At 36.3% G+C, this 15689-nt stretch overlaps 2 protein-coding genes across 2 annotated transcripts; one reads left to right on the top strand and one right to left on the bottom strand.

Annotated features, from left to right (window-relative positions):
• The first annotated feature begins 1444 nt into the window (after window positions 1-1444).
• On the top strand, window positions 1445-5229 carry LOC119986666 (deoxyribodipyrimidine photo-lyase). The gene is made up of 9 exons (XM_038831314.1): window positions 1445-1869; window positions 2304-2644; window positions 2724-2964; window positions 3190-3347; window positions 3450-3486; window positions 3573-3631; window positions 4075-4156; window positions 4239-4310; window positions 4784-5229. Exons 1-9 carry the CDS (start codon window positions 1558-1560, stop codon window positions 4955-4957), a joined length of 1476 nt encoding a protein of 491 aa, XP_038687242.1. The 5' UTR covers window positions 1445-1557; the 3' UTR covers window positions 4958-5229.
• On the bottom strand, window positions 5223-15224 carry LOC119987537 (proliferating cell nuclear antigen-like). Its single transcript, XM_038832469.1, has 4 exons — window positions 14753-15224; window positions 13287-13372; window positions 13012-13161; window positions 5223-5297 (listed from the first exon to the last, which is right to left on the bottom strand). The coding sequence occupies exons 1-4, from the start codon at window positions 15222-15224 to the stop codon at window positions 5223-5225; spliced, it is 783 nt and encodes a 260-aa protein (XP_038688397.1).
• Between the last annotated feature and the right edge of the window lie 465 nt (window positions 15225-15689).

Consider the following 15689-nt stretch of genomic DNA (forward strand, 5'->3'; position numbering starts at 1 on the left):
TCAATAGTGCTCCGAGTTGAGTTTGTATTCTTATTAGGTGTATAATTAATTAACTATATTTATAACTGTGAAAATAATTATTTAATCTCTACTCCTTCATTTAATCCAATTACTATCTTAATCAACTTAATTAAGGTAAGTGAAGTTCAAAAATCACCCTTTATATTACAAAAATCTAGTAATCTACTTATTTTTTACAAGGTCACAATTGTCAATTCCCTTAGTGAGTCTCCAGCTACACAGAAAGGTCATTACTGTATAGAATCTCCAACGCAAGATTTAGTGGGTATGTATCTCTTAGCTTATTGGATTGCTTAATACAAAAGATATTGCGTTATATTGATCAACCTTTTCTTTTTCTTTCCCTTTTTTAAAGCCTTTTCACCAGCCATAATTAGTCAATTAATTTATTTTTTTCATAAATATTTGGAGCATGTGATAGTGTGTTTCAAGTGGGGGGATTTAAAAATGAAACAAATATTATTTATTTGCACTGGTGGTGATTGGTGAACCACATGACATTAATTCTTCTACTGATTAGGGCATCATCATTATATACTAGTAGGGTATACATCATACACTGCACTTTGCCATGTATATGCAACTTATAATTACCATATTTTGGTTTGTAATAAAGTTGGAAGCTCACTACACAAGCAATGTGAAATAACATTTAAAACGTGAAAGGCTTGAAAGTGATCAATTTGTAAATACAAACTGAAGTTGACGTAGAGATTTCATCATCAACCATTGATATCTGATACCAAAAAATACCCTCCACCAGAATAACGACACGTGGCACCAAGACGCCAAATCGACACATTGTAGAGGTAATCGGACAAGGTCCCATTTGATATGTTAGCAAGCAAAGAACATCTCCTGACAAATAGTTCGACCACCTGATACATCAGTAAGACCGAACAAGTTTTGGACATCATCGATCATTATCATCAATTAGGATAATACCAGTAATTTATGTAAAACCAACACATTTTTTTGAGGGTGAGGTTAAAATATTTGCTGTTCCTTCAATTCTTAGTGTGGTTAGGGCTTATATTTTAGGCCATTGTTTACATATAGCGACTTTTTGTAATAGTTCTAAGAAACAATTTATACTACTATACCATGCACAAGCAAAGCCCTAACCAATACCCCATGCTATGCCGGGCTTTTTTCATCACTTTCCAAGGCCGAGCCCAATATAGACCGAGGCCCAATAGAAAACTAATACATGCTAGACCGGGTATTTCTCCACTTAAGAAGAACAAGCCCAACAAGACCCGGGCAAATATTGCTATTGAGGCCGAATTGACGGACAATGTTAATGACCAATTTTCAAGCCCATTAAGAACTGTATGACGATTGATGTACGCGTGTCAGAATATTAGCATGCCACGTACATCGTTTCAAAACCACAATTTATTTGTTCCCTCCATTTTCTCCACCGTACTTTCTCTCTCAAAACCTTGGCGCACTCTCTCTCTCTCTTAACGGCTTAACCTCTCGATTCTGGCGCACATTAGCATCTGATCCAGCGCAAGGTAGCAAGCACTTGCCATGGCATCATTGTTCTCTGCTCCAGCATCTGTTCAACCGGGTCGAATCCGGGTACTTAAAGAGGGATCCAGTAAAGTGGTGGGTCCTGTTGTCTACTGGATGTTCAGGGATCAACGAATTGCAGACAACTGGGCTTTGATCCACGCCGTTGATCAAGCGAATAAGGCAGATGTGCCTGTCGCCGTAGTATTCAACCTCTTTGATCGGTTCTTGGGGGCCAAAACGAGGCAATTAGGGTTTATGTTAAGGGGGTTGCGTCAGCTTCATAAGGGAATCGAAGAGACACTTCAAATCCCGTTTTTCTTGTTTCAGGCAAGTTGAACTGTGCATTTATAGATATACAATTTATTGTCCTATATTTTGTCATTTAGTGCTTTTTAATGTCGAGGATATTTTAGGTTTAGAATGAGAAATTCTGAGGCAGAAGAACAATTTATGTACATTATGTTCATACATTAGATTTTGGAGGTGCTCAATATATTCTCTAATATGGTCAATTATTACATGTAATTTGTTCGGATAGTGCTTACTGAATTCCGATGAAGTTTTGATCTATTGAAAGCATAAATGAAGTTGAGAATTTGAGTTCAGTTTAGATTAATATCTGAATATATGCTTTGTGGGACGTATTAATTGAGGAAGCCAAGGGTTTGATTATTTTATTTCCTCGGTATTACTCTACCTTTGGCAATGAGATTAAGCATTATGTTTTTGAACTCTAACATTATTTTGGGTGAATCATTTAGGGAGACGCTGAAGAGACCATACCAAAATTTTTGACAGAATGCGGGGCTTCACTTTTGCTTACTGATTTTTCACCTCTACGGCAAGTGAGGAGATGTAAAGATGAAATTTGCAGGCGGGTAAGTGATTCGGTGGCCATACATGAACTTGATGCCCATAATATAGTACCTCTTTGGGTGGCTTCAGAGAAATTGGAGTACAGTGCTAGGACACTAAGGGGAAAAATTAACAAGTTGTTGCCTGAGTACCTCATTGATTTCCCCACATTGCAACCACCAAGTAGAAAATGGGCTGCCTTTTCTCAGACAATTGATTGGGATTGTCTTATTTCCGACATTTTGAGGTTTGATGTTCGGATGTTCGGATAGAGTTAAGTGAGATGAATGTTATTACATTACTAATATTGAAAATTTTCATGGCAGCAAGGGTGCGGAGGTTCCAGAGATTCAGTGGTGTCAACCAGGGGAAAATGCAGCGATGGAAGTGCTCAAGGGAAGTAAAGATGGGTTCCTGACCAAAAGGCTGAGGAATTATTCTACAGATCGGAATAATCCCTTAAAACCAAAAGGTCTCTCTGGGCTCTCTCCCTATCTGCATTTTGGGCAGATATCAGCACAACGGTGTGCCTTGGAGGCTCGTAGTGTCCGTAAACTTTTTCCTCAGGTTTGTGATATTGGAATCATTTTTTAAAATATTACTCTTGTATATGACTGCAAGCGGCGGAGAAGCAGAATCAGCTTGCTACTTGAAGTAGAATTTCCTTTTTGACCCAGGCCTACCTTATTGGTTGAAGTTCTTGGTCACACTAAATCATTATATACTTGCTTCCAGTTTGTTGGTTTGCTTATCTGATATCTGGCTACACTTTTTGTGTGTGCACCTCTCAAGGCAGCTGATACTTTTTTGGAGGAGTTGATCGTGCGGAGAGAACTTGCTGATAACTTTTGCTTCTACCAGCCTCATTATGATTCATTACAGGGGGCATGGGAATGGGCGCGTAAAACCTTGATGGACCATGCTTCTGACACGCGAGAACATATGTACACGTGAGATTAATGGTTTTTCTTTGTGTCAGTTCATGCTTTGAAATTTATACATTATGCTAGGTTATATTTGTAATGCTTTTCCACTCCATCACTGTGCCATAGGACGGAGCAATTGGAGAAGGCACAAACAGCTGACCCTGTATGCTCTCTCTTATTTTTTTGTTGATTTTTTTTTTCTGCTTATGACTTTCTTAATAACATCTCAAACTTTCTGTTGATTTTCAGCTCTGGAATGCTTCACAGCTGGAGATGGTTTACTATGGGAAGATGCATGGCTATATGCGGCAAGTATCTTCCTTTTGAATTTACTTCTTTTCTCCTTGGCACCCTATAAGGCCTCCTACTTTCTTTCTGTTTTATCTTGGACAGCAAGTGCTAAAATTTACAATTTACAAGGGCACCTTGTATTGAGTATTAAAAAATGATGTTCATGCTTATGGTGCTAGAAAAACCATGCTTGTATCGATTATTAATTTATCTTGCACCTTGTATCGACCTAAAGGCTCAAGAGAAGTGGATATTGATGCCAACATAGTGTGATGTAGCTGTACTTCGTTTCTCTGCCTATGGGAACTCTATGGATCTCCGCTTGAATTGTAAAGCTTAAAGCCTTAAACTCACGTTAAAAATGATTTTCATGCTTTTTCCGTCCTTCACATGTGTGGTTGCGTCTATGAAATAGTTTATCAATATGGATCTTTGCTAAGAAATAGGAAATCATGAACAGAATGTATTGGGCCAAAAAGATCCTGGAGTGGACGAGAGGACCTGAGGAAGCCATTGCAATATCCATTTATCTTAATGACAAGGTACAATTGATGTTTCATTAGTTTTTCTTGTGAACTTCTCAACTGAACCTCTTCCTTTGTTGGCATGAAACACTGCATGCAGTATGAAATAGATGGGAGGGACCCCAGCGGATATGTTGGCTGCATGTGGTCAATTTGTGGTGTTCATGACCAGGTTTGGGTTCCTCATCTTTATTTCTCTCCCCTTTTTTTTGGTTTGCGACTCCTAAGTTGCTGTGAAGCAACTTTAGCATAGGTCTACGATTATTCTTGTTTGGCGCTCATAAGATTGTTCCTTTATTCAGTGATTTCCTCATATTTTAAATGAGAATTAGTTTTACTTAATCAGTACATATATACAAAGACAATTGTGGTTAAGTTTGTCTTAAAATTGTGTATTTTGATACCATTACATGTTATGTCAAAAAGTTACTATAACAGTGTAATAAAATATTCTTTCTGTCCGTACTACAAAGAAAGTTTCTAGATATTTGTAAAATAACAAACCATGATTGTAAACTGTATAATCCTCAAAATATGACAAATCGGGTATTTTTTAATTTTAAAATCTGTTGTCTACTAGGTGATCCTTTCTTTCTCCTACATCGCTGCCACTGCTACTTAAGTCAATTTTCAATGTCATTTCAGGGTTGGCGCGAGCGTCCAATCTTTGGGAAAATACGATACATGAACTATGCAGGTTGCAAGAGGAAATTTGACGTTGAAGGCTATATTGCCTACGTCAAGAGGTTGGTTGGGGAAACGAAAAAGAGAAAAGCAGAGAATTCACTGGATAGAAAATCAAAAGAAGTGTGCAGTTAGTATGCTGGACGATTTGAATTGATTGTAAAGATCATCGATGAGAGCCTCGCAGGTTGTTTTTCATGATGGGAGCAAGGCTGGTGATATTCACAACAAACGCTGCCTTTTGAGAATCCAGTGACTTCCTTTCATCGGCATGGCATAGTCATGGCTTGGTAGTTCCTTTTCTAATATTTGAGGAGTTCATGGTCTTCCATTTTTGTGGCTTTATTTATATACCAGCCCGCACTCATTGAAGTTTATGCTTGAGTAATATAATACCCTTTCATTTATCTCCTTGATTTTCCTTTGATATTATCAGTTCTCTTTCATATTCTCTCTTTGTAAGGTTAATTCTGACCTATGTACATTAGGTTCAAAAAACAACATACAATTGTCACATTGGGATTATCAGAAGGAAAAAAAAATTACCTTAGAATGACCATGAAAGTATCATAATAAAGCAGTGAAATTCAGTTATCATAATTAGAATTTGAATCCTACACAACTAAAAAAAAAAAAATAATAATTGAAGAAAAATGGGTGAACTAAAAGCAGAAGTTTTTCCCATCAAGCCTTGCAAACCAAGTGAAATCGCAAATGACCCATGTTAGCAATCTTATACTCAAGCATGAGAGGCATTGATTGGACCTCTATTTTGAGGTTCTAATGTCCTTTAATTAGGATGTTCTAGCACTTAGTTAATGTATTTGATTGCATTTTAGCTTAATTTTACACTTACAAATGTTTCCCCTTGGTTTTGTAGGAATCGGACCTTGTTCGGGCAAGTTGGAGCACTTTTTGGGCACTTTTTGCTGTGAGGTGTCGGGACTTAGATTATGAAGATATTCTTGAAGACTACAAGCTCCAACGGTACACTAATCTATGGCCGAGATTGAATTGTTTTGAATTATGAATGGATTAGATTACAACAAGACTTGAAGGGTTAAGATGATCATTTAAAGGTGAATCCAATGGTTGTGCATAAGACAACATTCTTGCTTGCAATTTTTGACTTAAAAGAAGATCTTACTTGATTTTTGGAGTCAAAGATGGCTGCAAGTTGCTACACATTTAAAAGGAAATTGTTGGAGATACCAATGCCAAGATTTGGTGCAAGTTTGATCAAATGGTCAAAGATGACAAAATTGTTGGAGATACCAAGGTCAAGATTTGGTGCAAGTTTAATCAAATGGTCAAAGATGGCTGCAAGTGCACATGACAACTCAAATCTTGCAAAGCTACACTTGGAAAATAATGCAAGTGCAACGGCTACATATTGCAAGGTTGAGATTTAATGATTATTCATTGACTTCTCTAAGAGGAAGCCACCATAGGAGTAGTGTAGATCTAGTTTCTCTCTCTAAGTTTTCTTTGTTGTTTTTGGTGCTTTCTCTTGATTTTGTATAAACTCTGATTTAGATGACAATAGATTGGATGTTTATTGCAACAATCATGAGTGGGTAGTTCTCTTTCTAGTTTCTAGTCCCAAACGGTGGGTGCTCGGTTTCGATTACTTAAGGTATGCTCAAAGAATCGTAGCTTCGATTTCTCTCTTTTAATTTCGTGATAGTTGTGTGATTGGATCTATGGGAATGACATATTTGCTTGTATTCTTGGATTGTCTAGTCTAGGGATTGCATCTAATGTGTTCGATTGAGAATTGTTAAACCCATTGCATGATTTCCTTAATTAATTGAGTTTTTCATTACATAACTATTAATTATGTGTATTGATGATGGGGTTTTGGGTTAAATTAGGAATGTGCATGGGAGAGTTATGGTTAATTGATCTTTGAGTGTGAAACTAGGGTGTTAGCCAAGCCAAGCCCCAAGGGGGAATATTAATTCATAATATTAGGTGCTTATCCCTTTGCGTTCATCGTAGATTAAGAGACCCGATGGCCTACATGTATGAATTGAAGTCTTATAACCCAATTCTCTTTGCATATGCATGATTGATAGTATCACACAATGCATTGTGTATGGTTGTGTGTGTTTGCAATGATACCTTGAGTATAAGAACCGAGTAGCCACCGGGACGGATTAGAGACTAGGTTTTTAATTAATTGTTTTAAATCCAATTTGTGCTTACTTTGATTACAAAATCGCTCATGCTACCGAGTCATTCGGCCCATTTCTTTTACTTGCTTTTATTTGATATTCATTGTGTTTATTAGTGTTAGCTAGTCATTTGCATATCATTCACTTCAAATTTGCATTGCTTCCTCGTGGATCGATACCGGACTCACCGGTTTATTACTTGACGATACCCTACACTTGGGGTAAGTACACACACACACTTTGGTGTCGGTCAAGTTTTTGGCGCCGTTGCCGGGGAAGCGAGTGTCAAAGACGGAGTTGGGTGGCTTGTAGATGCTAGCTTTATGCTATTAAACACCATCAAATAAGGAAGGAGCACGGTCACGCTTCAAGGGTAACTTCGTTCCTCCCTTTTACTTGCTTTGTAGTGTAGTCGATTTAGTGTAGTTGCTGAAAAAAAAAAAAAAAAAAAAATTTTTTTGAGGAGAACTTGGCGGATGGGGCTAACTTAGATTCCTATGGGCGATGGATGCCACCTTGTTTGCTGCTTGGTAGTGATACGTTGTTGGAGAGAGCTTTGTGCATTTTTATTTTTATCACTACTTACTACATCTTGGTGTGTTATTGTTCCTAAGGTTGATTGTTGCTCTATTCCTATCCTTGCTCTTGTTCTTGCTTAATATTGTTCTTGGTTGTTCATTAATTGAAAAAAAAAATAATAAAAAATAATAAAAAAAAAAATCTTGTGTTACTTGACGTGGTTGATTGCTACTTTTGTGTGTTACTTGCTATTGTTCTTTGCCATCATGTCTCAACCTAGAGATAATGTTAGTGGGCATGGGTCTAATAGAGATGGGATAGGTGGTGATATAAATGTGAGTGATGCGGGGAGTGTACGTGGGGGTGATATGAATCTTGATGCATTGCGTCGTCTTTTGCAACATGTGAATATTGATGAGTTGATGAATCCGGTGCAAGGGCAAGATGTCCAAATTGGCAATGCCCAAAATTTGCAAAATGTTCAAGTTGAGCATGCTTTGCAAAATGCACCTCAACCACTTCAACAAGACAATGCGGCGCAATTTGCCCCACAAAATGTCTACCCAACTATGTATTATCAAATGCCACAAGTGCCACAATATGCTCCATTCGGACAAAATTTACATGCACCTCCTCCTTTTGACTACATTCATGCATATGAGTACCAACCCTTTAGGCAAGCACAATCTTCACACCAATGTATAGCTCCACCATCTTACCAACCATGCACCCCACCCCAAGAGAGATCACTTGAGGATACGCTTCAAATATTCATGGAAGCTCAATTGGAGGTTAATCAAAGGAGATTTGAATTTCGTGAGCAAACCAATAGAGCCTTGGAAGATTTAAGAAGCCAATTGACAAAGATCACTCAAACATTAGAATTTCAATTCGAAACTTCAAGTGAGGGGTTGAATGTGCAAGAACAAGAACAACCCATCATTACCTCAAGGAGTGGGATAGTAATTGACAATACCATGACTCCTAAGGTAAGTGAGGATGAGAAATTAGTGGAAGAAGTGGGTGGTGAGGTGAAAAATGTTATAGTTGGAGATAGATCATGTCGAGACAAGGACAATTATCAAGTTGAAAAGGTTGAGGAAAAGAGCGAAGAGAAGAGAAATGAAGAGAAAGAGGAGAACAAAGAGAGACCAAAAGGGAATGAGTTAGACCGTGGGAGGGCAATTGAGTACATCACTAAGCTTTATATTCACTCTCATGTTGAGGATAAATTAGAGATGACACTTGCAAAGAATTCATTTGAGGGTGTGCTAGTTTTGATTAAGAAAGGTAGTCGACTTTTGATTGAGGGAGATATTATGAAAAAAGTTTTGAAGTTCTTGACTATTTATAGTGTAGAACATTTGCCCCTTCATTTAGGAGCATTAGAGGCTTTCCCAATCAAAGTCGGTGCATACCAAGTGCATCCTCAAGAATTGACAACGTTACCTTTTGCAAGTGGATTTAAAGAATCCTCTAAACATCATGTCACACATAAAATATTTACCAAAATTAGAAAAGTGTGGCATCCCAAACCACGATTACAATTCTTTTTAGGTGAGTTTGGGGAAAAGGGGACCGAATCATGTGTGGTTCGTCATGTTCCTCAAAGTGGGAGTAGTGATTTTGAGGATGTTCTTGGGATCTCAAGGATCCCATCCCTCTCTTGTGTTATGGTCGATCCACTTTTGTACATATATGTTTAGGATTGGTTTAGAGATCACTTTTATTTTTGTGTGTCTCGTATACTCAAAATCCATTTCACAATTTTTGCTCCTTGTGCACTTATTCAAGTTGGGGGGTGAGAATTGTGACATGGTTGTGTGTTATGTTTTGATTTTCTTACCCTTTAATTTTGGTGTGTTTTTGTATGTTCCAATGCATTTCACAATTTGTTCTTGCCTTGTTTTTCATTCTTGACATTGGGGACAATATCTCATTTAAGTTGGGGGGTGAGGGAATTGTGAATTCATTGTGAAACTTGCTTTATTTTGGTGTGCTTTTGTGAATATCAAAAATTTGAAAAAAAAAAAAAAAAAAAAAATTTTTTTCTTGTTGTGTCATGCTTGGATAGTGTGGTTGGTATTAACTTTTTCAGGATATGCTTCGTTTCTCATGATTCCGATCACTTTTGAAGAGTATGGTATGATTTCCTACCCTCTATCCTATTGTGTTGTGCTTTGTTGTTCATACATGCTAGATGGACTTTAGGAAGGGAATGGTAGATGCTTTTGGGATTCACTACCAATTTGATTGTTAATTTCTTATTCTTGTTCACACGTGCAAGTGTAGAGTAGGTTCCTTGGTTTCTTTTGCTAAATCGATGCATGTGATTGAGTGGGATGACTATGATCAATTTCTCTTGGAATGATTGAGACCTAGTTTGATATCAAAATTGTGTAGTTGAGCAGACATCTTGGTATTAAAGCATTTGTATGACTGTGTTTTTGGATCCTTTTGTCTGAAAAATTACCTTTTTACCCTTCTCATTCTTTTGAACCATTCTTCATTGATATACATTGGGTTTTGGGTGATGCTCTTCATTGATATTCATTTGACATCCTATGAGCGTGTTCTTCAATAGCTTTGCAAATATTATATTTGATTACTGAGAAGTGTGATTTTTGTATTTGCTACTTGCTTGTGAACTTAGGATTGAAAGATTCACTAGGTTGAGAGATTTGAGCTTAGCCTATTCATTTGTGAGTGATTATAAGCCCTAAATTTCTTTAAGCCTCTTGATTTCACTTACAAGCCTTGTGTGAGCTATTTTCCCAAATATTTCCCACCTTTGGTTGCAAGGTTGAGTAGGAGCTTGAAAAATAAATCGGTAGTGATATTACCCCTCCTTATTATAAAAAAAAAAAAATTATGAGGGTTGTTGTATAAATGATGTTATATTCAAAAAAAAAAAAACAAAAAAAAAACAAAAGAAAAGAAAAGGAAAGGAAAAAAAAATGCATAGAAAAGAGAAGAAAAACATCAAAAAAAAAAAAAAGAGAAAAAGAAGGTGTATGCAATAAAGTTAATCCTTTGTGTGTAAAGGATGAGAAGTGTTTGAATTTGTGGTACAATGGAATGGGTGACAAAATGAGAATTTAGCTCACATGTTTGAACTTAACCTTGCAACTTGTTACCTAGATCCAAATTCTTCCTACCTTGTCCCATGACCACATTACAACCCAGTTAACCTTTTGATGAATTTGATCCAAGGTAAGCAAGTGAGTAGGTGAATGCATTAGTTGCTCTTGTAGGTGATTTCTTTCTCAAAGCTATGCCCATCCAAAATTATCTTTCATAAACACATACATTTAATCCAATTGTGTAAGTCATTCACTTAGCACAATGCTTTTATGTTTTTGTGTACATTCGGGATTGGGGATTTATGAACACCAAAAGGTTCTATAACAAGGTTTTACTTGTGTGAATGTGTTGAGTTGCCTTGCTTGATTGCACATATATTTTTCATAGTATAAAATGTTCTTGGTCATTTTTAAGGGGATTGAGATTGATTTTCCAAAGATTTTGCATGTTTTTGACTAAGCAGGAGAATTGGGAGATTAGCTCTATTTCTTGCATGTGAGAATTTAAGAATCATTTATGGTGCTTTCAAAGTAATAGTGGTCCCTTGGCAAGTGTTTGTGGGTATCGCTCTGATAAGCCCTCACGAGACTACAACTCGTCCACTAGGGTGACCTAGGGGTTTAAAGGCTTGTTGCATGCGCTAAATGCAACCGTGATGCCTACGTCAGTGAGTTAGGATTTTATTTAGCAAATTTTAGTTTTAGGTAGTGGTTGCATTGCTAGGGACTAGCAACGTCTAAGTTGGGGGGTGTGATTGGACCTCTATTTTGAGGTTCTAATGTCCTTTAATTAGGATGTTCTAGCACTTAGTTAATGTATTTGATTGCATTTTAGCTTAATTTTACACTTACAAATGTTTCCCCTTGGTTTTGTAGGAATCGGACCTTGTTCGGGCAAGTTGGAGCACTTTTTGGGCACTTTTTGCTGTGAGGTGTCGGGACTTAGATTATGAAGATATTCTTGAAGACTACAAGCTCCAACGGTACACTAATCTATGGCCGAGATTGAATTGTTTTGAATTATGAATGGATTAGATTACAACAAGACTTGAAGGGTTAAGATGATCATTTAAAGGTGAATCCAATGGTTGTGCATAAGACAACATTCTTGCTTGCAATTTTTGACTTAAAAGAAGATCTTACTTGATTTTTGGAGTCAAAGATGGCTGCAAGTTGCTACACATTTAAAAGGAAATTGTTGGAGATACCAATGCCAAGATTTGGTGCAAGTTTGATCAAATGGTCAAAGATGACAAAATTGTTGGAGATACCAAGGTCAAGATTTGGTGCAAGTTTAATCAAATGGTCAAAGATGGCTGCAAGTGCACATGACAACTCAAATCTTGCAAAGCTACACTTGGAAAATAATGCAAGTGCAACGGCTACATATTGCAAGGTTGAGATTTAATGATTATTCATTGACTTCTCTAAGAGGAAGCCACCATAGGAGTAGTGTAGATCTAGTTTCTCTCTCTAAGTTTTCTTTGTTGTTTTTGGTGCTTTCTCTTGATTTTGTATAAACTCTGATTTAGATGACAATAGATTGGATGTTTATTGCAACAATCATGAGTGGGTAGTTCTCTTTCTAGTTTCTAGTCCCAAACGGTGGGTGCTCGGTTTCGATTACTTAAGGTATGCTCAAAGAATCGTAGCTTCGATTTCTCTCTTTTAATTTCGTGATAGTTGTGTGATTGGATCTATGGGAATGACATATTTGCTTGTATTCTTGGATTGTCTAGTCTAGGGATTGCATCTAATGTGTTCGATTGAGAATTGTTAAACCCATTGCATGATTTCCTTAATTAATTGAGTTTTTCATTGCATAACTATTAATTATGTGTATTGATGATGGGGTTTTGGGTTAAATTAGGAATGTGCATGGGAGAGTTATGGTTAATTGATCTTTGAGTGTGAAACTAGGGTGTTAGCCAAGCCAAGCCCCAAGGGGGAATATTAATTCATAATATTAGGTGCTTATCCCTTTGCGTTCATCGTAGATTAAGAGACCCGATGGCCTACATGTATGAATTGAAGTCTTATAACCCAATTCTCTTTGCATATGCATGATTGATAGTATCACACAATGCATTGTGTATGGTTGTGTGTGTTTGCAATGATACCTTGAGTATAAGAACCGAGTAGCCACCGGGACGGATTAGAGACTAGGTTTTTAATTAATTGTTTTAAATCCAATTTGTGCTTACTTTGATTACAAAATCGCTCATGCTACCGAGTCATTCGGCCCATTTCTTTTACTTGCTTTTATTTGATATTCATTGTGTTTATTAGTGTTAGCTAGTCATTTGCATATCATTCACTTCAAATTTGCATTGCTTCCTCGTGGATCGATACCGGACTCACCGGTTTATTACTTGACGATACCCTACACTTGGGGTAAGTACACACACACACTTTGGTGTCGGTCAGGCATCCCTGTTGACATATTGATTGTAACTATGCTTGATAAGGGTGTTGCTTTTGTGAAAGAATTCAGGTACCTCAAACTAAATGCCATTGACACTTGAGTTTTCATCTTTATTGTTGTGGTGTCCTCTTCTCCCTGCCAAAAAATCACCATTATAGATAAATACATGAACAAAGAAAGACAAGGTATTTTATATATATCGCTATATATATAGTTCAATGATGTAGTTCGAATTTTCAGACAAGACAAACACAACGTACATTCTGCCTGCAAAGAACCTTGGCATCTTTGACAGTCTCTCCGCTTGTAGAAAACATGGCACCCTCCTTTGTCACAGAAATCAAAACTGCAAGAAGAAAGCAAATACCATATATAAAAACTTTTGTCTCAATCAATCGGGATAGGGGATCCGTTTCTTATCTACAATTCTCTACTAAAACAATGCTAAATCATGGTTTAAAATGTATTCTGAGTGATTTGATATTCATATGATGTTAGAATATAGTAGATTTTGAAAAAAGAAATTAAATCATAAATCATAAATACTAAACCATACACTTTTTTTTTGGTAAGTAACCTAAACACTAAACCAAAAAACCTAAATAAAACACCATAAACTCTAAACCCTATTTTTTTTTATAAGTAACCCTAACCTTTTTTTTTTTTGTAACCTAAATTCTAAACCCTAATTGTTTTTTCTAACCTAAACCTTAAACCCTAAACCCTAGACTTTTTTTGGCAACTAACCTAAACCCTATATCCAAAACCCTGAACCTTTTTTTTAAGTAATCTAAATTTTAAACCCTAAACTTTTTTTTTTTGTAAATAACCTAAACCTTAAACTCTAAATTCATAACTCTAAACTTTTTTTGGTAAGTAACCTAAACCCTAAATCCAAAATTTAAATTCAAAACCCTAAACATTAAACCCTAACCCAAAACCCTAAATTTTTTTGGTAATTAACCTAAACCCTAAATCCAAAACCATAAACTCTAAACCCTAAATTTTTTTTGGTAAGCAACCTAAATCCAAAACCTTAAACCCTAAATTTGTTTGGTAACTGGTAAGTTACCTACACCCTACACCCTAAACCCTAAACTTTTTTTTAGGTAACCTAACCCTAAAACCTAAATACAAACCCCAAACCCTAAACTGTTTTTGGTAAGTAACATAAACCCTAAACTCTAAACCCCAAAGGTTTTTCTATTAAGTAACTTAAACCCTAAATCCTAAACTTTTTCGGTAAGTACCCTAAACGCTAAACTGCTTTTGGTAAGTAACCTAAACCCTAAACTCTAAATCCTAAACCGTAAATCCAAAATCCTAAACTCTAAATCCTAAAAAAAAATTTGTAAGCTACCTAAATCCAAAACTCTAATCCCTAAGCTTTTTTTTGGTAACTAACTTAAACCCTAGTTTCTAAACCCTAAACTTTTTTTTGGTAAGTATTCTTAAGCCTTAAATCAAAAACCCTAAACACTAAATTTTTTTTAGCAAGTAACTTAAATCTAAAACCCTAATCCCTAAACACTAATTCTTGAAACTTAAATTCGAATATTCCATTGTCAAAAAAAAAGAAAGAAACTAACATTGTTTTTGGGAGTGTAGCTAAGAATTGGAGCCCCTCCCAACCCCAATCCATAATGGCCATATAAATCCGTAGTTTTACAAGATTTATGGATTCTAATACCAAGTGAAACACAAATTATCGTGACAAAGAAGCTACCTGTGTCATTGATTTCGGCTAAATTTCTGCATATACTTGCGAAAACAGAGGAAGACATTCGAATAACGACATCGTAATCATAATCGGGGATTGCATAGCTGTGACCATGAATGTCCATCAAGTGCATATTGATGCTAGTAGTCTTATCACCACCAGGGCTCTGGAATACCAAGCACATATCGTCCATATCATCATCACCTTCAACAATGACAATGTCGTCGTTACCAGCAAATTTCAACACTCTGGATAAGTTGTTCATGTTTACACCAAGGCATACACTCTTTTCGCAATTGTAGTCCTCGAATGAATTCGATCCAAGAAGAAGCGATACGAAAGCTGAATAGTTTGAGTCGACTGCGTTTAGGGAAAAATCCGTGGAGGAACACATAAGCTCCGCATAAGTTACTAGATCTTTGATTGCTTCCACAGCTCTCTTCAACAACCATCCTTGTACTAATTTTATCTCAAACATCTTCTCTTGTTGATTACTTCTTCAAAAGTTATTCTTACTTGTTTATTTAGCGGAGAATGTTGTGTGTATATATATATATAATCAGTTCAGTAATCAGTAGTTATGTTGGAGATGTATTTGGTTTCCTTCCGAAGAAGAACTAGTAGAGTTTGACTTCTTGAAAGCAAGGGGAAAAAAAAGAATTATAATCAAAGTACTAACTAAAATACCAGAGTACTAATTTCTTAATTAATCAACTAGACTGAAATACCAGAGTACTAATTTCTTTAATGACTCAATTAATCATAGTCTTGAAAGATAGAAACAAAAACCCTCAAATTTGTCTGCGATGTATGACGCAGCGATTGTAGCTAATCAAATTTGGCAATTGACTCGTTCAATTATCTTTACCTGATATGGTGTTATGTATGTAAAGAGATTCCAAGATGTTTTAAGGTTTAGTTCCTGACTGGCCAGAAATTCCAA

The sequence above is a fragment of the Tripterygium wilfordii genome, chromosome 20 (assembly GCF_013401445.1).
Source record: "Tripterygium wilfordii isolate XIE 37 chromosome 20, ASM1340144v1, whole genome shotgun sequence".
NCBI lineage: Eukaryota > Viridiplantae > Streptophyta > Magnoliopsida > Celastrales > Celastraceae > Tripterygium > Tripterygium wilfordii.

What these genes read in the sequence shown, in the direction of transcription:
- LOC119987537 (XM_038832469.1), bottom strand. Translation starts at nt 15,224, where the DNA reads ATGTTTGAGATAAAATTAGTACAAGGATGGTTGTTGAAGAGAGCTGTG. An exon ending in AGCCGAAATCAATGACACAG is followed by an intron (nt 13,373 to 14,752) that starts GTAGCTTCTTTG and finishes TTCTTCTTGCAG; the next exon opens with TTTTGATTTCTGTGACAAAG. An exon ending in AGGTTCTTTGCAGGCAGAAT is followed by an intron (nt 13,162 to 13,286) that starts GTACGTTGTGTT and finishes ATTTTTTGGCAG; the next exon opens with GGAGAAGAGGACACCACAAC.
- LOC119986666 (XM_038831314.1), top strand. Translation starts at nt 1,558, where the DNA reads ATGGCATCATTGTTCTCTGCTCCAGCATCTGTTCAACCGGGTCGAATC. An exon ending in TCCGTAAACTTTTTCCTCAG is followed by an intron (nt 2,965 to 3,189) that starts GTTTGTGATATT and finishes GCACCTCTCAAG; the next exon opens with GCAGCTGATACTTTTTTGGA. An exon ending in AGGCACAAACAGCTGACCCT is followed by an intron (nt 3,487 to 3,572) that starts GTATGCTCTCTC and finishes GTTGATTTTCAG; the next exon opens with CTCTGGAATGCTTCACAGCT.